At 38.2% G+C, this 23,419-nt stretch overlaps 1 protein-coding gene across 3 annotated transcripts in view; it reads right to left on the reverse strand.

Annotated features, from left to right (window-relative positions):
• The window catches only part of LNX2 (ligand of numb-protein X 2), a 77,140-nt gene that overhangs the window by 22,500 nt on the left and 31,221 nt on the right, over nt 1-23,419 (reverse strand). For all 3 annotated transcript variants that reach the window (XM_003913716.5, XM_009191683.4, XM_021929514.2), the window contains exons 2-3: nt 14,184-14,690; nt 889-1,136 (exon numbers count right to left, since the gene is read on the reverse strand). In XM_003913716.5, the coding sequence (XP_003913765.4) occupies nt 889-1,136; nt 14,184-14,590 (655 nt within the window). In that variant the 5' untranslated portion in view covers nt 14,591-14,690. The remainder of the gene's footprint in view (nt 1-888; nt 1,137-14,183; nt 14,691-23,419) is intronic.

Genomic DNA, 23,419 nt, shown 5'->3' on the forward strand with positions numbered 1-23,419 from the left:
GAAAGTTTGGACCACGAAACAACTGTACATAATGCAAGGCAGTACAAAGGAAACACTAGCTCTGTGGCGTAGAAACAGCACAGGTGTTGAGAGAGTAGCCACATCAAGCTCCTAAGAAGTCGTGGGTCTTGAACGGATACGTAGGAAATGAAGAAGGCGCATAGTTGCAGCAGGGAAAATTCAAATTTTTAGAACTTGGAAAAAGAAAATCGTTTTTAAAAGGAAATATCAAGGGCCCACTACCATGATATGCCCAAGATCCATGACTACAGGCCTTCTGTTAATTTCCTAGCGGGTTATAGAGCAGTGGCTGGTACCAGAGGTGTATAATGGTGAGAAGCATGGTCTTGGAGTCAAATACAAACCCAGTCATTTACTGGTTGTATAAACTTGACCAATTCATCTCTCAAGCCTCAGTTTTCTTGTTTAAAAAAAAAAAAAAAAACCCAAACTTAAAATGTTACAAGCATCTAAATAGCTAATACATATTAAATGTTTAGCACAGCACCTGACACAGAAAAGCATCTGTGTTGTTCTTGATGTTGACTTATGACAAGCAGCAAACAAGTTTCTGAACACAGACACACAGACGGTAATAACCATGTGAATGACTAGGGAGTTCACAGACTGCAACAGAAAAGGGATGGGTTAGAACCATCCGCCTCCGGGGTAAGATTTGTGATTTGTTTCTAAAATGCAAACTGTTAGAATTGTACAATGAAAAGGGTGAATGACGTATATAAATTATATCTCAATAAAGTTTCTTTTCTTTCTGTTTTATTTTTATTTTTAAAATTTTTCTTTAAAGAAGAAAAAAGTACATGTTGGGCAAGCAGTGGGAAGAGAGGAAACAGAGATGAAATACACAAGGAGTTGCCGCACACGTACTGTCAGCTCCGGCGCTCTCCTCAAAGGCAGGGTTGTCGAGGCCAGGCTCCTCACTCCACGCGGGAAGAGACGCTGACGTCAAGTGCCGCTCCACAGGCCCTGCGCCTGTCCCCAGACAGTCTGTTTCTGGAGATGAGGTACCTGCAGGATCTAGTAGAGTGGGCCCATTTTCATTCTCAATCTCTGCCTGAGTTCTACTAGTTTTCCTTTTCTCCAGGGCAACTCTCCGATGAGAAGCTCCAGGACATCTAGAAAAAGAATATCAGATGGTTTCCAGATGATTTTGAAAACAAACAAACAAACAAACAAACAAAATAGGGAGGGAGACTAATAGCTCGCACCACAACAAAACAGTGGCCACAGCTTCTACACAAACAGAACCAGAGGCTGGAAGTACCTACAGGCAGTACATAGTTCTGATCCTAATCTCCACTCACACTAAGTTCTTACTGCTCCATAGAGCAGATAATCAAGAACAGAAGGTATTAGCATGAACAATGGTTTGGTATGTATCTCAAAGAATACGTCAGTAAAAAATTGTACGCAGGTATATACTTGTCACCAGAAAACACCCTCATAGTCATCTCTGTACTGCAAGAATTATTCTGCAATTCTGATTATATAACCCCTTTACAGGTTAAATGGTTTAACCACAGCAGTGAAATCAGCAGTCTTCTCCCACAAGTGGTTGCATCCTGACTTAGACCTTGATTGTGCCACCATGCTTCTACACTCTTCACAGACACAAGACATGCTCATTAATTAGTGGGTAGTGAGACATCTGAAGCTTTACAACTTACAGGAAGGCACAGGAAAGACCCATATAATTTATTTTATGATAGACATGGAAAGAAAAATATGCTTCCTAGTTTGTGAAATTAGAATTTCAATAGAATTATTGATATGCTATATAAACTGAAGAATATATTCCAAGTACTTGGGACACTTACATAAACACCCAGAAATCACAACTGTTAACCTCTTTGTTTCTGCTTATTTAAGCAAACAAAAGGAGCAGATGGACGCTTAATTTTTAAACTTACAATCAAGGAAATATTTAAATAAAGGCTCTATATAACAAATATTAAAAATGATGTCAAGGGGCCAGTGTCTTTCCATTGGACACCTTGATTGGACAGTGCCTAATACCGCCTAGTTTGAAGGATGGGAGGAGCACAAGAAGATTAGTGAAGGAAAGTTGGACACATGTAGAGTCGAGGCCTACCACGACTACAGATGCCACCTGCTTTGGCTGTAAATAGCTGCAGTAACGCTTGGTAGGATGGGTGATCACAGACCTTACGCAGAGGGTTGCAGACCTTCACTCAACAACATTTTTAAAAATCCAAAATTTCTAACACAATAAAGTACAGAATTAAATTCAGTTAAAACTAAAAGCTATTGCTTAACTATAAAAGTAATACATTTTCACTTCTGAACTAAAGATTTCTTTTAAATCCCAGATTTCAAGTTATTGAAAGGGATTCACTATGAAATGTCTTTATTCACCTTTCTCTCATTTCTTGTTTGTTCTATGCCTTGTTAAGAAGGGGGACAAATGGTTTGCTCCTTGTGTTGCTGTATAGCACTCCAGGGAATGCTCTTGCAAGGGCCTGACAAGTATTTTTGAAAATTAGATTATGAAAAAAATTACTTTTGTCAAGTAAGCAAGCAGGTTTAATTCGAAATATATTTTTAAAATATTTTATTCAAAGAAAAGTTGAGGCAAAAGTTGGACCATAAAAATAATATGGCTGAAAAGACAGATAAAGATTTAATTTACAAAATCACATCATACACAGATATCTACACAAGACTGGCTTGTCTTCAATGGAAAAAATGAACCAGGAACAGGAACTGAAGAGGAAAGCATAAACAGATTACAGACTCAAAATTACCAGGCAATAACTCTACACCCTCTCCAACTAAATAATTATATGGCTCTATCTTAGAGAAGTTATTAAATAATTAAAACAATTTCTAAAGGAAAAGGTAGTTTTCGCTAGGAGAAAAAGCTAACAGGTATACTTTACATCTCATGCGAGATGCCAAACCGCCAATATGAAACTAAAAGAAAATATTAAAAATGAGCATGGTAACATTTGAAAATCGGGTCATGCCGTGGCTCTGGGTTTTTCCGTAATCCTGAAAGTACTTGGGAGGTTTAGACGTACTTATATCAGGAGGATCTATGACCATCCCATAACACGTGAAACCCTCATTCTACTTAAAATACTAAAAATAGGCTGGCGAGGTGGCGATGCCTGTAGTCCCAGCCTTACTCCGGGATACTGATGCTGGCGATAAACCATGCGGTAATCAGAGCGGATTTCGGCAGTGATTGAAAGATCGCGCCACTGCAGCACCCAGCCTGGCGATTTATGACTCATTCTAAAAATAAAAACTAAAATCGGAAAATTCAGGTCCCTCAGCATTGTGAAGGCTATAGATAGCACCTTTGGAAAACCGGCATTTAATCGAGACGGATCTCGCTGAGATAGGACAATGAGAGGAAGGAGATTGATAAAAGAGTGGAATTTACCAGGGAGAGGCGGGCCAATAACAAAAAGCAATTAGGTGTAAAATGCAATACAGAAATGGTAAATAAAATACACCAGTGCTGTTGGGTTGACTCCTGGCACCGAAGGTAATCTTTGGAAAGAAGACTTTACTGATATGTGCCTAGATTATATTGGTATATTTACTCCCTTTAAATACAAATATATGCATCCTACAAAAACTGAAGGAAAAAAGAGCTGGACAGACAATCTAAACTGCATTGAAATTTCTGGAAATACAAGTAATGGCATTGGGTTCTTTGAAGCGCAGCTTGAAATGTCTAAAAATTGATTTGGGATGATGTATTGCATAATTCTGTGGAATACACTAATAGCACTGGATTCTGTATACTTTTGGGGCTAGGCGGAATTTATTTAGCGGGTAATTTGGATTTATTTATTTATTTATTTTTTTGAGACGGAGTCTCTGCCTGTCAGCCCAGGTGGGCTGGCGCAGTGGCCGGATCCTCAGCCTCACTGCAGTCTCCCTCCCGGGTTCACGCATTCCTCCTTGCTCAGGCCTCCCAGTAGCTGGGACTACAGGCACTCCCTCACCCGCCATTTTGTATTTTTAGTAGAGGACGGGCTTTCCCACTGTGCTAGCCAGGATGGTCTTGATCTCCTGATCTTGATCCTCACTCTGGCCCCCGGCCTCCCAAAGTGCTGGGATTACAGGCCTGAGCCACTGCTACCTGGCCCCTGGAAGCAAGTAAATTTATAAATGAATTTATAATAGGTGAATTTTGTGGATATGTGGAAGAGCATCTCAATATAGCATATACTTAAAAAAAAAAAACTATTAGGGAATGAGTAGATCAGAGCAGGCTTGGACAGAAAAAAGCTCATGACTACAGACAACTCAGAGCCATCATCCCTCAAGCTGCAAGTACTTGGAACTAAAAGAGAAACGAAAACCTCAACATTTGTGGCGTGCCTAATTTGTGCCAATCACTTATGTAACAACCTTTATATACATTATTTCATTAAATCCTCACAATTACTCTGTTATCCTCATTTAACAAATGGGAAACTTGAGACTTAACCAACTAAGCCAACCTCACACAGCTATTAAACTGCAGAGCCATAATCCAAACTCAGATCTGATTTCAAAGGCTTCTAGCTTCTGTTCTTTCCAGTGTATCATACTAAATTCATTCATATGGTATTCTTTTTCTAGGCCTTGGGAAAATATAAATTGAATTTCTTCCAAAAACTTGTACCTAGAAACACAATCACAGAACGTTGGGGCTAGAAGGGTCTTAGTGATCACCAAAAAACAGAAATCACAAAAACAAAAACCTATCCATCTTTGGAAATGGAGCATTTAAGAACACAAACTGAAATTGCATTGGGGGAGGTGACTTGGTTTATTCAGGCAGGTGACTCAGTGTAGCAGGAGACTAGTACAGAGGATATCAAAAGTAAATAAAAACAACAGAACAGCATGCGACATCTAATTAGACTGAGGTGGTCACATGCTGAGAGCATACAGAGGGAAGCGGGGCTCTGAGACACTGGGCTGCTGAGGCAGTGCGACCTGCCATGGGCTGAGGGCTGCACCTCCTGAGGGAGGGATCTGGACGTGTAGGTGTGGTTTTTAATTTTCTTAAAATAAAATCAAAATGCTCTTGCAGCAGCCAAGGCCCAAATAGGGATTTTTCCTTTCCTGCTGAAGGTTCTTCTTCTATTCCCACTATTGTGGCTCTCCTCATAAAGGAAAAATTACATATGGACTAATTTGATGTATGCTACAGTGACATCATTCCATGATAACAACTGCGTATGAGCTAGTTCACACTAGGAAACACATGGTGTAACAACACACTCTATTATTGTCAGTAGTATTCGCATTAGTAGTGGCGGGGGTGGTAGTGCAGCAGGAACAAAATAAAACAATGCATACTAACCACTGTACAATGCCAGGTATTTAATAACGCTGAAAGAATGTGAGCACCTCAGAATCAAGAAAAAATGATAAAAATAGCTAGGGAATAAACAAAAATTCAAGTCATGTCAGTGAAAATGGTGAATTAAGACTAAGAATATCTGAAAAGTCTCTCCTCCATAAAAGCAGTAAGAACACTGGAAGAAATTGTCAGAAGCAACCATTTCTGAACTCTGGAAATTAGCCAAAGCAGTCGGGAGAACATTTGTTCAAGAAAAATGGCTGACTCTCAGTAAAAAAAGAGAGCTTTGTGGCATTTGAGTTTACCCTATTCCCATCCTCACCTCCCCAGAATATTGGAAAAGCAACAGCCCACATCACAGTGGAAATCAGGAGGCCGGCTGACACTGGAAGAGCCTTCAAAGACTGGAGAGCCTTCAAGCCCCATTCCCAGATATCTGTTATTAACTGACCTGTCTATGCTTTCCCTATTGTGTGCTTGTCTTTTTTCTTCTATTTTTTTTTTTCCCCTATACTTGCTTCCTGCATGACTGTGTGTCTGTCTTGACTTGACTTGACTCAGAGCTCACCCAGGGCAAACTTCCTTTTCATTGGGGGCATTTGTTTAGCATTTGTTTAAAAAAAAAAAAAATCAGAGGTAATTGCTGAAGATTGTGCTTGCCTGAAGACAAATGAAAGGCTAACCAGAATGTTTAAAAGGAAGAGTCAGGGAATGAAACATCCACAGAGGTTCAGCTATGTTCAGGACTGTGTGTGTAGGCTAAGGTGGAGCTGTCAGTGGCCTGAGTGTTGAGGGTGTTGTGTGTCCCACCATGCACACAGAACCCCTATGAAAGATGGGGAGTTTTTTTTTTTTTTAATCTCAGGCATTTAAAGAATTATTGGTCCAATCATTAGCCATCCAGTACACAAAATGGGCAGCGATTTTACAGAATTAGTTCATAAGAGTCACGTAGCAAACAAACAAACAACAACAACAACAAGTTCTTAGGAAGAAGAAGAATCTAGTTATCTGAGTTGCCACATTATATTATTTAAAATGTTCACTGTTCAATACAAAATTAAGAAACACACAAAGAAACAAGTACAGCCCATTCACAGGGAAAAAAAAAAAAAAAGCAGCCAACAGAAACTGTCCCTAAGGAAGCCCAGGCATTAGCTTTATCAGACTATAACTTACATCAGCTATTTTAGATATGTTCAAAGAAGTAAAGGAAACCATACCTAAAGAACTAAAGAAAAATATGAGAATGATGCCTTATCAAAAAGAAAATATCAATAAAGAAACATTAAGTCATAATAATGAACCAAATAGAAATTCTGGAGTTAAAAAGTTTAATGAAAAAGAATGCATGGCCGGGTGCTTTAATCCCAGCACTTTGGGAGGCCAAGGCGGGTGGATCACTTGGGGTCAGGAGTTCAAGACCAGTCTGACTAATGTGATGAAACCCCATCTCTACTAAAAATACAAAATTAGCCAGGTGTGGTGGCACACGCCTGTAATCTCAGCCACTTGGGAGGCTGAGGTAGGATAATCGCTTGAACACGGGAGGCAGAAGTGGCAGTGAGCTGAGACTGCACCATTGCACTCCGGCCTATGTGACAAGAGCAAAACTCTGTCTCAAAAAAAAACAAAAAACAAAAAACAAAACAAACCTCCCCCCCGCCCCACAAAAAAAAAAGAAAAAAGAATTCACTAGAAGTTCAACAGCAGAAACGAATCAGAAGAAAGAACTGGCAAACTTGCAGATAGGTTAATTGAGATTATCCAGTTTGAGGAACAGGAAAGAAGAAGAAAAAAAAAAAACAGAACCTCATGGCCTTGTGGGACACTATTAAGAGAATAAACATATACATAATGAGAGTTCCAAAAGGAGAGAGAGTGAAAGGAGCAGAAAGAATATTTGAAGAAATAACGGCCAAAATCTTCCCAAATTTGATGAAAAACATTTATCTACACATCCAAGAAGCTGAATAAACTCCAAGTAGGAAAACTAGAAGATATACACACTTAGACACCTCCTAATAAAACTGTTGAAAGTCAAAGATAAGGAATCTCAAAAACAGTAAGAGAGGAACAGCTCATCACAAGGAAAAGATCCTCAATAGTATCTGCTGATTTCTCTTCAGAAACCATGGAGACTAGAAGGCAGTGGGATGACAGACTCAAAGTTCTGAGGGAAGGGGAGACAGAGAAGGAGAGGAAACTCTCAACCAAGAAGTCTCTATCCAGCAGACTTCAAAAATAAAAGAGAAATTAAGACATTCCTAGGTAAAAACAAAATGTTTGTTGGTAGCATGCTTAACCTGCAAGAAACACTAAAAGAAGTCCATCAGGCTGATGTGAAAGGACACTAAACAGTAACTCGAGTTCATGTGAAAAATGAAGAGCGTCAGTACAGTATTATTTTATTTGGTTTATAATTCTTTTACTCCTATCTGATTTAAAAGAAAAACATATAAAGCAATAATTCTGTGTTGATGGGCATATAATGTGTTAAGATATAACTTGTGTAACAATAATAGCACACAGGAGGGGAGAGAGAATGAAAGTTTTTGTATACTACTTGTGATGGTTAATTTTATGTGTCAACTGAGTGGGCCACGGGGTATCCAGATTAAACATTGTTTCTGGGTGTGTCTGTGAGGCTGTTTCTAGCTGAGAATAGCATGTGAATCAGTGGACTCTGAAAAGTGTAAGGTAGATTGCCGTCCCCAATGTGGTTGCATCATTCAATCCTTTGAGTGCCTGAAGAAAACAGAAGGTGGAGGAAGGAGAAATTCCTTCCTTATTTTCCTGCCTTCCTGCTTGAGTTGTGACATCTCATCTCCTGCCCTCAGACTGGGATCACTGGCTCTCCTGGTTCTAGACCTTCTGACTGAGAAGGTCTGAATCATGCTACTGACTTCCCTGGGTTGCCAGCTTGCAGACAGCAGAATGTGTAATTTTTCAGACTCCATAATCACGTCAGCCAATTTCTCATATATTGGTTCTGTTTCCTTAGAGATCCCTGACTAATTCATTAGTGAAAATGAAGCTGGTATTCATTTGAACTAGACTGTTACAAACTAGGATGTTAACTGTAAGCCCCAGCATAACCACTAAGAAAATAATTTTAATTAAAAGAAATGATAGGGGAATTAAAATAGCATATTAAAAATATTTAACACAAATGGAAGAAATGGAGGAAAAAAGAAATAAGACATATAGAAACAAACAGCAAAATGGCAAGTGTAAAGTCTACCTTATCAGTAATTACATTAAATTACATGAATTAAGCATCCCAATAAAAAGACAGTGACTAGCAGAATGGGCTATAAGAAACATAATCCAACTGTCTACAATAGACACACTTCAGATTCCAAGACATAAACCAAAAGACAGAAAAACGTAACAAGATACGACAATTATAAACAGAAACGTACCAAACAACGGCCCCAAAATACATAAGTAAAAAATGACAAAACAGAGAAACAGACAAATCAACAATAAAGCTTTTTGATACTTGACTTTCAATACTAGTAGAACAACTAGACATGGAACCAGAAAATAGACACTTTAACACTATAAACCAGTTAGACCCAATAGAGATATGGAGCACTCCATCCATTAACAGCAGAATACACATTATTCCCAAGTACACACAGGACATTTTCCAAGACAGACCATGTGCTAGGCCATTTTTAAAAAGGCATCAAGGCTGGGCATGGTGGCTCACACCTGTAATCCTAGCTCTTTGGGAGGCCTTGGTGGAGGATCACCTGAGCTCAGGAGTTTGAGACAAGACTGGTGTAATATGGCAGGACCCCATCTCTACTAAAAATACAAAAAAAAAAAAAAAAAAATTAGTTGGGTGTGGTGGAATGTGCCTGTAGGCCCAGCTACTCAGGAGGCTGAGGTGCAAGAGTCACGTGAACCCAGGAAGTGTAGGTTGCAGTGAGCCAAGATTGCACGGCTTCACTCTAGCCTGGGTGACAGAGTGAGATGATGTCTCCAAACAAAACAAAACAAAACAAAACAAAAAAAGGGCCTCAATAAAATTTAAAGGATTGAACAATACACATTATGATTTCCCATTGCAATTAATTCAAAATGGATCAAAAACTGAATTATAAGAGAGAAAACTAGAAAACTCTTAGAAGAAAACATACAGGTAAATTTTTGTGACCTTGAATTGGGCAATGTTTTCTTAGATATGACACCAAAAGCATAAGCAAACAACAATGAACTTCATAAAAATTAGTTATTTGTTCTTTAAAGGATGTAGGAAAGTGCAAAGACAACTGACAGAATGGGAGAAAATATATGTAAATCATATATCTGATAAAGGCCTAGTATCCAGAACACACAGAAAATTCTTACAACTTAGCAAAAAAGACAAATAATCCAATGTAAAAATGAACGAATGATGTTGAGCATGTCATGTGCTTATTGGCCATTTGAATATCTTTGCAGAAACATCTATTCAAATCCTTTGCCCATTTAAAATTGGATTTATCTTTTCATTTCTAAGAGTTCTTTATATATTCTGGATACCAGACCCTTACCATATACATGACTTGTAAATACATATTATCTGCTTTTTCACACTATACATGAAAAAACAATACTGATAACAATGTGCTAAACACAAACTTCCCTCCAAGTTAAACTGTGAATTTAAAAGTGCAATCATGCCTCAGCCTACCCTGATCCCTTTTTTTTCTATTTTCCTAGACCATAATCTAAAGCAGGAGTGTCCAATCTTTTGGCTTCCCTGGGCCACGGGGAAGAAGAATTGTCTTGGTCCACACATAAAATACATTAACACTAAAGATAGCTGATGAGCTTAAAAAAGAAAAAAAGAAAAAATCCCAAAAGCCTTCCTGGGTTGCATGTGGCATGGGTTGAACAAACTTGAACTTAAGGTTTCATAACCATCTCATGAACAAGAAAAGGTCTCAGCAAGGAAAGAAGGTTCTCTAAAGGTTTTCTATTGTAAACTTTTTATAATGGCATTAAATTGTAATTTTTAAGAGGAAAAGAAAAGTAATTCTGAACCTTGCCATAAACTAGGGCACAAACACACAATTTAGAAACAACAACAACAATTAGCACTTACAATTACCAGAGCCTTAAATGTTAAATTGTTAAGGGTGGGTTGGAGATGAGTGGTAGAGGGTAGGAGCAATGCTATATAGCTGATGTTGCTTGGCAGAATTTCAAAGAAACGATTAAAATGTTACATATTTAGTACAACATGTGGAATCTTTTTCAAAGGCTTTATTTCTGTTCAGATTTCACTCATATGTAATCAGTTAAAAATAGTAATTTTATTTAAAAATATTCATCTTTCATAAATATTTTATCCGTAGGAGAAAAATGTTTGCTCTTCTTAAATCAAAACACATTTGTTAAGAACAGAATTTCATTCAAATAGGAAGGTGAACTTAAATGTAAAATTATCAAATTTATGCAAACTACTGCTAATGTTCTATTTCTACCAATAATTAAGAGATTCCTGTAAACCCTAAAAGCTCAAGAGCAAAGGCACATGACAGCCATGCAACTTTTATACAATGACTCATTGTTGCTGATGCTAAAATTCTACGAATTTCAATGAAACTTACAGACTTATGAATTTCTAACAAGTGAGATTTGTATACCGAGAAGCCACAAATAGTCATAGTAATCATATTCTGCGCCTCATAACATCATTCTTTTTGCCAGTTTATGTTGGTTTTAGAGTATGGCTGCAAATTTTTTTGACTTCCCATCACAAGGTGAAACCTATGTCCTCTTTCCTTAGATATGGGTGGGTTCACGACTGCTTCCAATAGAGAAGGGATGCCAGGCAACTTCAAGGCTAGATCATATGAGGCCATGCAGCCTACTAGACACTGAACCACTATGTAAGAATTTTAAATACCCTGAGGCTGCCATGCTGGAAGGGCTACCTGTAGCCTCTCCAGCTGACAAGTCTCACACACCGAGTCGTTCCCATCAAGGTGCCAGAAATGTGAATGAAGAAACCATCTTGGAAGTAGACTCTCCAGTTACAACTGTTGCAGTCCCTGGCTTTTGGCTCTTTCCCAGCTGTGGCACACACAGAGAGAGCAGAGACAAGCCATCCCTGTTGCATCCTGTCTGCATCCTGACTCACATAATCAACAAATGCTTGTTGTTTTATGTTAGTACGTCTGGGGTGGTTAGTTTCTCAGCAATGAATAACTGCAACATAGATCAACAATTTAATTGGACTAACATGAGATGACTGTCAACTTTGGGCAAATAAACTGAAAGACTAAAGACATGGTTCTGTTTCTAAAGAAATCTACAACCCAGCATTAGATTCTAACTTGCAGAGACTACCCAACACCTAGAAAAGCATCTGGCACACGGCAGATTATCAATATTTGCTGAATAAACAAATGAACTACATTATTTAGGGTTCAATGTTGTATAATATACCTTTCTACCTTAATTTCAATATTCTTATTCAAGAGAATTAGAGAAAGGTCAGGCTGTTCATCACTATCTGTTCAAATGGCATATAAAAATCATATTACATTTTATAATTTTTTTACATTTATATACTCAATAATCACTCTTAGCTGTCTGTATCAGGCAAACCACCACCTTTTCCAATCATCCATCTTTTCATTGTATCTTTCATATTACAGGCCTAAGATACTTTGGAAATGATAAAATTGGTAACTTCGATATTAATAAGCACACCTGGAAAATGAAACCTTCAACTGGAATAACTGCTTAGCCTTTACCAACATGTAAATGAAAGGGCAGTCGGCAATTCCCAAGGTTTTTAACATTCGCGTTACAAATGGTTTGATAAGAAACACTAGCAATACTTCCACTGCAAATGAAATTCTTGAATGCATGTTAAAGGAATATTCCTAAAAATCTGTGAAACTGTAATCTTTCAGCTCTCAAAGTCGTAAGTAACTGAACTGACACTTCATTCAGTTCCTCTAACATCTCATAACTGATGTTTATAAAAGTTAGAAAAGAAGCCTATACCCTGAAAAGAACAGTTCTACTGAAAGAAGCAGCCTGAAATATTCTTCAGCCGTAACTAGTCCTGACTCAGACTAGTATATTCAAAAGACCAGTATCAGTTTCCAGGAGGCCTCTGCCATCATGTTCAGATTCTATGCTTGCTGGTTACAGAAGATATAAAAAAATGTAACGCTACATTATTACACGCATTTTCTTTTTTTTTTTTTTTTTTTGAGACGGAGTCTCGCTCTGTCTCCCGAGCTGGAGTGCAGTGGCCGGATCTCAGCTCACTGCAAGCTTCACCTCCCGGGTTCATGCCATTCTCCTGCCTCAGCCTCCCGAGTAGCTGGGACTACAGGCGCCCGCCACCTTGCCCGGCTAGATTTTTGTATCTTTTAGTAGAGACGGGGTTTCACCATGTTCGCCAGGATGGTCTCGATCTGACCTCGTGATCCGCCCGTCTCGGCCTCCCAAAGTGCTGGGATTACAGGCTTGAGCCACCGCGCCCGGCCATTACATGCATTTTCAAAAGTCTGTCTATCCTACTCTATGTTACCTCCTAGTTCTAGACAGCAAATTTAGATTTAAGCACTCTATAAATCTAAATGTTTCTAACATTTTAATAACATCTCGGTTTTTTCCATTGTTTCTCATGTCTTAATTAAATATGATGTTTAGAAATAAATATCAACAATTTGTTGATACAGAATGAATGTATTTCATGTGCACATGAATGAAACCTTTTATTAGAATAGTAAACAAGAACGGTAAAGCTTGAGTCTAACTACAGCATTAGCTAACTCTAAATTTTTGTGACTCAGTCTCCTTATTCATAAAATGAGGGGGATTAGATAATCTCCTTCAAGTCTATGATTTTATGTGTGAGTGTAATAGCAAGCCATTCTGTATCAGACTTACACTCTTACATCTAAGTCCAGTATGATGTAGTATGCATTGTTTTTCACAGTACTCGAGATTACTGCATATTTATACTGTACACCTGGCTTAACTTGAAATTTAGAAATCAGTATTTATTTCTGCCATTTTATGTGATTCTACACAAACGACGTATACTGTAACTCTTCCTAAGTTAAAGATCAAGTCTTTCACCAAAATCAAATCATAAAACTCACCAAACAGCTAAATAAATTACTTAACCTTTTAAAAAGCTTTTATCAGAACAGAAATCTCCACTAAATATTTAGTTTTCCAACTCCTAGTTCTTGTTCAGTCTAGTCCCCGAACCCAGAATCTTCACAAGATCTTAGCAAATAAAATCATGTATTTATTTCCATATTGCAACAAAATTATTTTTATTGGCTGCATAATATCCCACTGAGTTTATGTGCATAGTATTCTTTAACCCTTCCCCACTTTTAAATAATAGATTCCAATTTACCAAACCACACACAATGTTGCACTGAACATACTTACATACAATTTTTCCTTCTTTTAGATTATTTCCTTAGGATAATATGCTAGATAAAAGATATACATTTATACAGTTATTAAAAACAAACTGCCAAATTGCCTTATAAAAAGAATCTATCATAATATCCTGTCATCCATTTGAATATATTGGTTTCATATTACAGCAGCAGCAATATTAACAGGTATAAAATAGCACTTCCTCACTGTAGTTTTTGTATTCATGTTTTTGATAAATAATGTTAAATACTGTTCCATACAACTTATTTATTGTATCTCTTCTGTACTTGATTTGCCCATTTACTTACTAGTGCTTTGGTTTGTTTCATTTTAAACAAGTTTTTATGTTCATTTCAACCATCTTTTTATACAATCCGGAGTTACTTCTTTCATATTTTTTGCTTACCTGTTTTTGAGATGTGCCTCCAGATCACAGCGTTGCATTACATCTTTGCACACTGAAGAAAATGGACATAAAACTAACAATTTGTCTAGGAGTTTATGAACTAGAATGCTAGACTTCTTGCACAACTTAAAATGAAGTCTTTTCCGGTCCAATGGACAGAAATCTTTCTCTTGTAAAAAGTTTCTGAGGCACTTGTAGCAGAATGTATGTCCACAGGGTGTGTCTAGTGGCTGCAGCAGAGGCTGAAGGCAAATATGGCAGACTAGGTCATCATCCACTTCATTCTGGTAGTTGTATAAGTGGTTTTCTCTTGTCCAGTGCTGCTGGCCACATTCAAAACACAGGGGGTTTAGAGAAGAGGAGGAGGTCTGTTCCACAGATGACATCTCATCACTTGTTGTTTCCATTTTGAATCAATTCTGCATCCTCATGTGTTAGACTTCCACTTCAGGCTTGGTTTCCTTTAACAGACAGTGATGTATCTGACTAACGTCAAGGTGTGTTTTTCTAGATAAGCAAAACAAACACATTAAAAAAGGTAATTTATATCAATCAAGGCAGGTTAAAAGTATCAATATAATATTACTGGTTAGCTTTTTCTAGTAAAAAATTAAAGGTTCAATCAGGTAATAAATGAGTCATAAGGTGGTCTTAAACTCCTGGACTCAAGCAATCAGCCCTCCCAAAGTGCTAGGATTACTGGTGTGAGCCACTGTGCCTGGACCCCACTGTCAAGTTCTTGACAAAAAAACAACTTTTGATGAAAGCTAAAGACACCATATATTATATAGTGTGATATAAGAAACAATCGATTCATTTTACTGACTGAAATCCCCAAATATGTCACTGTTCAATGGTAGTTTTAAAGCCAATTAATAGTGCTAATAGTAATGCTGTTTGAGGTATATAATACATTTGTGCATGTCATCCTAGACATGCTTCTTTGCTTCTGATTGAGTTTATGCATTTACAGTACAATATCAAAGATTGTGTCTTTGAAATGTAGTTTCAAGGATAACGCAGAATCAACGAACACAGGAACAGAAAACCAAACACCACATTTTCTCACTCGTAAGTGGGAGCTGAACAACGAGAACACATGGACACAGGGAGGGGAACATCACACACTGGGGCCTGTCAGGGGATGGGGGGCTAGGGGAGGGATAGCATTAGGAGTAATACCTAATGTAGATGACGGGTTGATGGGTGCAGCAAACCACCATGGCATGTGTCACACCTATGTAACAAACCTGCACGTTCTGCACATGTATCCTAGAACTTAAGAGTATAATAATAATAAATGACCTTTGCTCAGCACTATGGGAAAAAATGAATTTCAAAATATGTATGATTTGAATACTCTCTCCCTATGTAACAGATTATAGAAAGATACATCTGCATAGCATATATAAATAACAGTGCAAATGTTGAAAAGTACAATACTATTTTATTCCACTATAAGAAAAAAACCTGCCAAAATTCAATTAAAGAAAAAAGATATGTTATACATTTCAATTTCACCTCATAGTATTCTGTACTTCGATCTGGACTCGCTTACTCAAGCAGCTGTGTGTGTGTGTGTGTGTGTGTGTGTGTTGCGCGCGCACGCCCTCTCCACTATAACTCTTTTTTTTTAAGTTTGATCTGTTGCCCAGGCTGGAGTGCAGTGGCACCATCTTGGCTCACTGCGACCTCTGCCTCCCAGGTTCAAGCTATTCTCCTGCCTCAGCCTCCTGAGCAGCTGGGATTACAGGTGCCTGCCACCACACCTGGCTAATTTTTGTATTATTAGTAGAGATGGGGTTTCACCATATTGGCCAGGCAGGTCTCAAACTCCTTACCTCAGGGGATCCACCCGAGTTGGCCTCCCAAAGTGCTGGGATGACAGGTGTAAGCCACCGCACCCGGCCCTCCAATATAACTCTTACAACAGCCTCCTCCAGGGTAGTGCGAGCCTAGCCAGGAATGCTCCCCTCATCTAATGGTTTCCATCTTCCTGCTGCTGAAGGATCAGGGATTAAATATTCAACTCCAAAGGCAGCAGCTCTGTATTTCTTCTTCTGTAAATATTTACATAAGAAGAGCCTCTAGAATGTACCAAACATTGAACATCGAGAGAGAAGAGGTAGGGAGAGGACACTTAAAACCCATTATTAAAATTCAATTTAGTAAGTACTCTAAGAAAGTTATGTACAGGGTGTTATGTGAATATGGAGAGACATGAAAAGAATTGGCATCTAACTCTGGCTTCATGGCCGGAAATAATTTCAAAAGGGAAAAAAACCATGGGACTGCTGAGTTGTGACAGGAAGTATCAGCCAGAGAGAAAAAATGGACAAGGGCATCTTGGGTGAAAAAAAGCATCAGCTAAGTTGCAGGGGCTTGAGGGTACACAGCACATTCAGGGAATATGAAGCAGGTAAAACTGTGTGGCAAAGAAAGCACACTTAGGGGAGGGGAATTCTAGAACTTAGCGTGCCTGCCACAAGAACCTTAAGAGTAGGATACCATGTCGAGGCCACTAGCACTTCTATTTCAATAACAAAATTCTCCAATCACATATATGTATTTCCTTATTTATTTAAAGTATTCATTGGAAAAACAACATTAAAGTAGGCCAGGTGCAGAGGCTCACAGCTGTAATGCTAGCACTTTGGGAGGCTGAGGTGGGAGGACTGCCTGAGTCAGGAGTTCGAGACTAGCCTGGACAATATGTAGGACCCTGTCTCTACAGAAAAAAAAAAAAAAAATAGTTAGGCATGGTGGCATGTGCCTGCAGTCCCAGCTACTTAGGAGGCTGAGGTGGGAAGATCCCTTGAGCCCAGGAGTTTGAGACCAGCCTGGCAACATGGTGAGACCCTGTCTCTACAAAAAGTAAGAAAATTAGCCAGGCGTGGTGGCGCATGCCTGTAATCTCAGTTACTCGGGAGGCTGAGGCAGGAGGATTGCTTGAGCCCAGGACTTTGAGGCTGCAGTGAGCCAAGATTGCACCACTGCACTCCAGCCTGGGCAACATAGTGAGATCCTGTCTCTAAATAAACAAAAATTTTAAAAGAAAAACAACATTAATGCTTTAACAGATTTAACAACTGCCATAAATTAGGAGGTGGTGGCATACGATTCAGGCGGGACAGGTGGCCTCAGATAAATTGTGTTTTTAAGAACTAATAAAATAATACTAGCAAGGGTGGGCACAGTGGCTCACGCCTGTAATCTCAGCACTTTAGGAGGCTGAGGCGGGTAGATCACTTGAGGTCAGGAGTTCCGGACCAGCCTGGCCAACATGGTGAAACCCCATTGCTACTAAAAATATAAAAATTAGCTGGCCGTGGTGGCGGGTGGCTGTAGTCCCAACTACTTAGGAGGCTGACGCAGGAGACTTGCTTGAGCCTAGGAGGTGGCGGAGGTTGTAGTGAACAGAGATCATGCCACTGCACTCCAGTCTGGTAACAGAGCGAGACTTGGTCTCAGGAAAAAAAAAAAAAAAAAAAGAAAAGGGCCGGGCGTGGTGGCTCACGCCTGTAATCCCAGCACTTTGGGAGGCCAAGGTGGGTGGATCATGAGGTCAAGAGATCGAGACCATTCTGGCTAACACAGTGAAACCCTGTCTCTACTAAAAATACAAAAAAAATCAGCCGGGCATGGTGGCAGGCGCCTGTAGTCCCAGCTACTTGGGAGGCTGAGAAGGAGAATGGCGTGAACCCGGGAGGCGGAGCTTGCAGTGAGCCGAGATTGCACCACTGGACTCCAGCCTGGGCGACAGAACGAGACTCCGTCAAAAAAATAAAATAAAATAAAATAAAAATAAAAAAATAAAAATAAAAGTAATACTAGCAGCCTGTAAACTCCTATCAATACCAACATCAATAAACCAAATATTTCTCGCATTTTTATAATTCATGCTCTTCTCCCTTTGAGCATCATACCTTTTAATATGCCAGGGCTAAGTGCATGAGATTAAGGAGAGAAACATCACGTATCTCAGCCAGACAGTCGGGTTCAAGCTAAGTATTTTAATACGGAATTTCTGCAGATTCTTGTTTCCTACCCAATTAACAGGAACTACCAATTAGCAAGAATATTCACTTATTTTTTACTCCTCTTTGTGATAGTGTTTATTCTAATTTTTCTTTTCCTCAAGAAAAATACAATTCTAGCCTCCCACATGATGACTAAGAAAGTATTTAAGACGATTATATTTTAGCTACTTTCTAAATCTCTTCAGTTCTTTATTTTCATTTTATCAAAACACTTTTCATGAGGAAAATTAACATGCTCCCATTTAGTAACAGTGGTCTATCTCAAAGAGTCATATATACAACTTATTCTTTATGTTGACTTACATATGTATATAAGTATATATAAGTATATATGTGTATATATAAGTATACATGCATACGTGTATATAAGCACATATATGTATATACGTATATATAAGCACATATATGTATATACATGTATATATAAGCATATATGTATATACGTGTAAGTATATATACACAAATATGTATATGTAAGCACATATGTATATACGCATATGTAAGTATACACACATATGTAAGTATATACACACGTATATATATACATACACATATGTATATAAACACATATATGTATTTATGTGTACGTAAGTACATACATACATGTATGTATATAAACACATGTATCTATGTATATATAAGTATATAAACTTACATATATTATGTAAGTATATATATTATGTAAGTATATACTTATATGTAATTATACATATAAGGCAATACATATATAAAACATCTATAAGTTCAGATATATATACACGTGTATATATATACACATATATACTGCTGTATCTGGCAAATCATAGGTGCAAAGTGTTATCTATTATTAAAAATAGAGAATCAAATGTTCAGACAGATTTTATTATTTGTGCAAAGCCATATAGCATATAGTTACTTAGCAAGAAAGAAGGAAGATAAACCCAGTTCCTTCTGGCTTAAAAAAAACACAATAGGAAAGATATTCCATGAAAGCTTTAGAGTATGAGTTTTGTAAGGAGAAAGGCATCCTGACCTCACCTCTCTAAGTCCCAGTTCCACCCCTCTTCTCCCAGCTCAGGCAGATCTTTCTCTTTCTGCTCTGTGTGCAAGTTGGCTGTACTGCCTTATACTACTCTCACACTGGGGTCCCTCACTGAACTATCAGCTCTAAGAGTGAGCCTCCCACAGGGGAGGAGCTCAATAAATGTTGAACGACCAACTGGGCGACAATAATGCTTTCTCTTAGCAACTTTAGGTAACAAAACTACATCTATGTATACAGGAGGATATGCCCATGTTCATATATGCTTGAGTTCAGATATTATATATCTGTGAACAGTGTGAAATATTAAAGTACAAGTTAAATGTCTCAAACATTTCCTAAAATATAAAGTGTAGCATAATATGAATCTTTTCTAACTGTATAATCTGTTTAACAGTATTGCTGGAATAGTAAAGAGAAGGAAGCTGTTAGCTTGGGTGGGATTATTACAACACATTTAAAATAATATCTTGAAAAATAGCCAGTGCAATAGGAAGAGAGTTTACTACCTAATTCCAGTTAAGATTGACATGCTTGATCTTCCTGGTTTAAGGGGTAAGAATATCCACAAAGACTCGCAGAAAGAACTATGGTTTTCCACCATCAGTTTGCATACTCCAAAACTATGTATTATTCAGTTCATTTCTCTTGATGTTACTCCTGACTCAGATTTAAAAGGTCTTCACTGGCCCTAACCTAAGAGATCCAGCCCAGGGAAAAACATGATGAGCTAAGAGTTACCACCAAAGGTTAGACAGGAAACAGATGTGGTTCCCTTAACTCATCGGTACCAGGGGTCTAAGAATACCCTCCCTCTCAAGTCCTCCTGGCCCATCTTCCTCATTCCTCAGCTTCAGCTCAAATTCTGCCTCCTGCTGCTCTTGAGTGCTCCCCCTTCCCTTCTGTTCCTGCTGCCCTTTACACACATTTTCCCTTCAGCAATTCCTACAGTGCATGTTTGCTCATCTGCCTCCCCTCCTCTTTGAGGGTAAAAATAGTCTTTTTAATCTTTTGTATTCCCAATTCTTAGGACATACTAGGCATTTAAAAAAGATTGTTCTCAGGATCATACATGATCTTGAAATGCAAAAGAGTCCTGATATGTATAACTATATTGATATATGAGGAAATAATGTGCATTTGTGGCACTTCAAAGGAATCAACATATGAACCCAGCCCATTAATTTACAAATGCACAAAGAATAAGGTAATACTCCCTTTAATCTTCAAAGGGGTAAGGGAAAAAAGTTTCCTTACTTGGTATCGACACAAGAAAATTCTCTCATTGTATATGTCACATATCAGCTTTGATAGCTGCTTTTGTATAAAGCAGTGCTGTCAAACTTGTTTGACTTCAGAATCCTTTTATCCACTCTGGACAAGTTTGGCAGTTTCCTTAAAAAACTACACAACTACCATATAATCCAGCAACTGTACCTTTAAACATTTATCCCAGAGAGGTGAAAACTTACATTCACACAAAAACTTGTGAACGAATGTTTCTAGTAATTTTTATTTGTAATAGCCAGAAACTACAAAACGACTCAGATGTACCTCCACTGATGAATGGGTAAACAAACTGTGGCACATCTATACCATAGAATTTTACTCAGCAATAAAAAGGAATGAACTATTAATACAAACAACAACCTCTGTGAATCTCCAGAAAATTATGAGCGAGAAAAGCCAATGCTAAAAAGCTGCATACTGTATTGTTCCATGTACACAACATTCTTGAAATGACAAAATTATAGAAATGGATGAGTGGTTGCCAAAGATCAAGAAGGGTTGGGGCAAATAATAGGGCAACACAAGGAGCTATGTGACAATGGAAATTGTATCAATGCCAATATCCTGGTTGTGATACTGTACTACAGTTCTGCAAAATGCTACTATTGGGGGAAACTGGATAAAGGGTACATGGGATCTCTCTGTATTATTTCTTCTTACAACTGTAAGTGAATCTACAATTATCTCAAAATAAAAAGTTTAATTAAAAAATTACTGAAGTTCCCAAACAGCTTTTATCAGTCTGTATTTATTACATTAGTAATAAAAATTCAAATATCCATGTTAATAAAAAACCCCAGTAGGTTAACATTTTTATTGAAAACAACTTTTTTCAAAATAAAAAACATAGCGAGAAGAAATATATTATTTTACATTTTTGTAAATCTGGAGTCTCATATATGTTTCTGTTTTTAATCTGTCATGAACTCACATGTGAGGTCTGGAAAATTCTACTAGACATTCGTGCAAAAAAGAGTGAGAAAGGCATTGTGAAAATAGTTTTGACCTTGTGGACTCAATGAAAGAAACGGAGGTAAATGACTGATACAGAGCATCGAAGAGTTCTAAAACCCTTCTTTCACAAGAAGTACCGGTCAATAACCAAGAATCTTTTTGGAAAAGCAAAAACTGAAAATGCAAAAATGCTTGATTGAGCCTTGCTACAGGAGTCTGTCTCTCCTGGAATAAAGTTATTTCCCCAGAGCCATTTCCTACGGGAAGAAGTGTATCTGGATATTTAGCTGCATGGAAATATTTACCATATCATATGGGAGCTTCACATACATTTTATTCTATAAACTACTGGCTATAACTATAATCTATTGGCTTTGCTTAAACAGTAATTAATCACATACACACACAGAGGGAGTTTGAATTTAGCTCTAAAACATGATTCTGTATCTGTTTATATATAACAAAACACTTACTGGTATATTTACCTTTTAGTCTCAGTATTTGCTCATTTTTTTTTTTTTTGATAAGTTTAATCTTTTAAATACTCTATATAAGGGAGGTCAAATTGTGGCTAATAGAAAATTTAAAATTTTAAATGCCCTTCACCTTTTGTTCTCCTAATTTTGAAATTCTCCTAAGCTATGATGAAAAAGGTTTTTTCAGTGCAAAAGGATGAAGGCAAAAACCAAACTGGGTTACCTGCCTAATTCCTAAAGTTACACTAAATCGTGTTACCTTAATTTGGAAACAGAATTACAGAAAATTATTTCAAAAAGGACATACATTAAATATCACACTAAACCTTTCCAGTAACATCTAGATGAACCTCTGCTAATGAGAAAAGACTGCTGTGGAAAGAACTTTACTCCAAAAAGAAAGACTTCTCCAGTACCTCCAACACGTGGGCTTTCTTCAATAGCAACACTCTTTACCAGCCAGGTGAGCTGGGGCAATTTCTTTCTTTCTTTTTTTTTGGTGAGATGGAGTCTTACTCTGTAGCCCAGGCTGGAGTCCAGTGGTGCGATCTCGGCTCACTGCAAGCTCTGCCTCCCGGGTTCACGCCATTCTCCTGCCTCAGCTTCCTGAGTAGCTGGGACTACAGGCGCCCGCCATCACGCCCGGCTAATTTTTTCTGTATTTTTAGTAGAGACAAGGTTTCTCCGTGTTAGCCAGGATGGTTTCCATCTCCTGACCTCGTGACCCGCCCTCCTCGGCCTCCCAAAGTGCTGAGATTATAGGCGTGAGCCACCGCGCCCGGCCGAGTTGGGGCAATTTGTAATTACTGGATAATGCCCCAAATTCACCAGTCTCACACAATACATAAAAGTCGAAGGATGACAGAGGTATGAGAGGAGCCACAGTGTTCAATGGACAGACAAAAATCCCTGCCCTTGTGAAGTTAACATGTGGGTGGGATGGGGGAGAGGGTGGAGTGTGGAGGATAGACAATATACAAGAAGAAATGAAATGCAGTATTTTAGATGCTGAAAAGTTTTACAGAGCAAAAGAAAGCAAGGTAGGGAAGTCAAAGGACAGCTATTTTCAACAGCATGATCAAGGAAGAACTCACTCAGAAGGTGGCATTTGAATTTAAAACCAAAAAGAAGTGTAACTAGGAAGCCATGCAGGTATCTGGTGTAAAAATGTTTGTTACAGGCAAATGAAACGATAGGTACAATGGCCCTGAGGCAAGAATGTCCCTGGTGTGTTCAATGAACAGTAAGGAGGTGAGCACAGATAAAATGAAGAAAGCTCAGAGAAGACAAGACGTCAGAATGGTAACTGGGCTTACTAAATCTTATACGGCCTTAAAAACTTTGGTTTTCACTCTGAGTCAGATTTTAACAGATCATTGGCTGCCATGCTGAAAATAATCTGAAGGGGTCAAAGGCAGGAGCAATTAAAAGCCTACTGAAATATTCTGAGCCACA

Source organism: Papio anubis, chromosome 15 (genome assembly GCF_008728515.1).
Source record: "Papio anubis isolate 15944 chromosome 15, Panubis1.0, whole genome shotgun sequence".
Classification (NCBI taxonomy): Eukaryota; Metazoa; Chordata; class Mammalia; order Primates; family Cercopithecidae; genus Papio; species Papio anubis.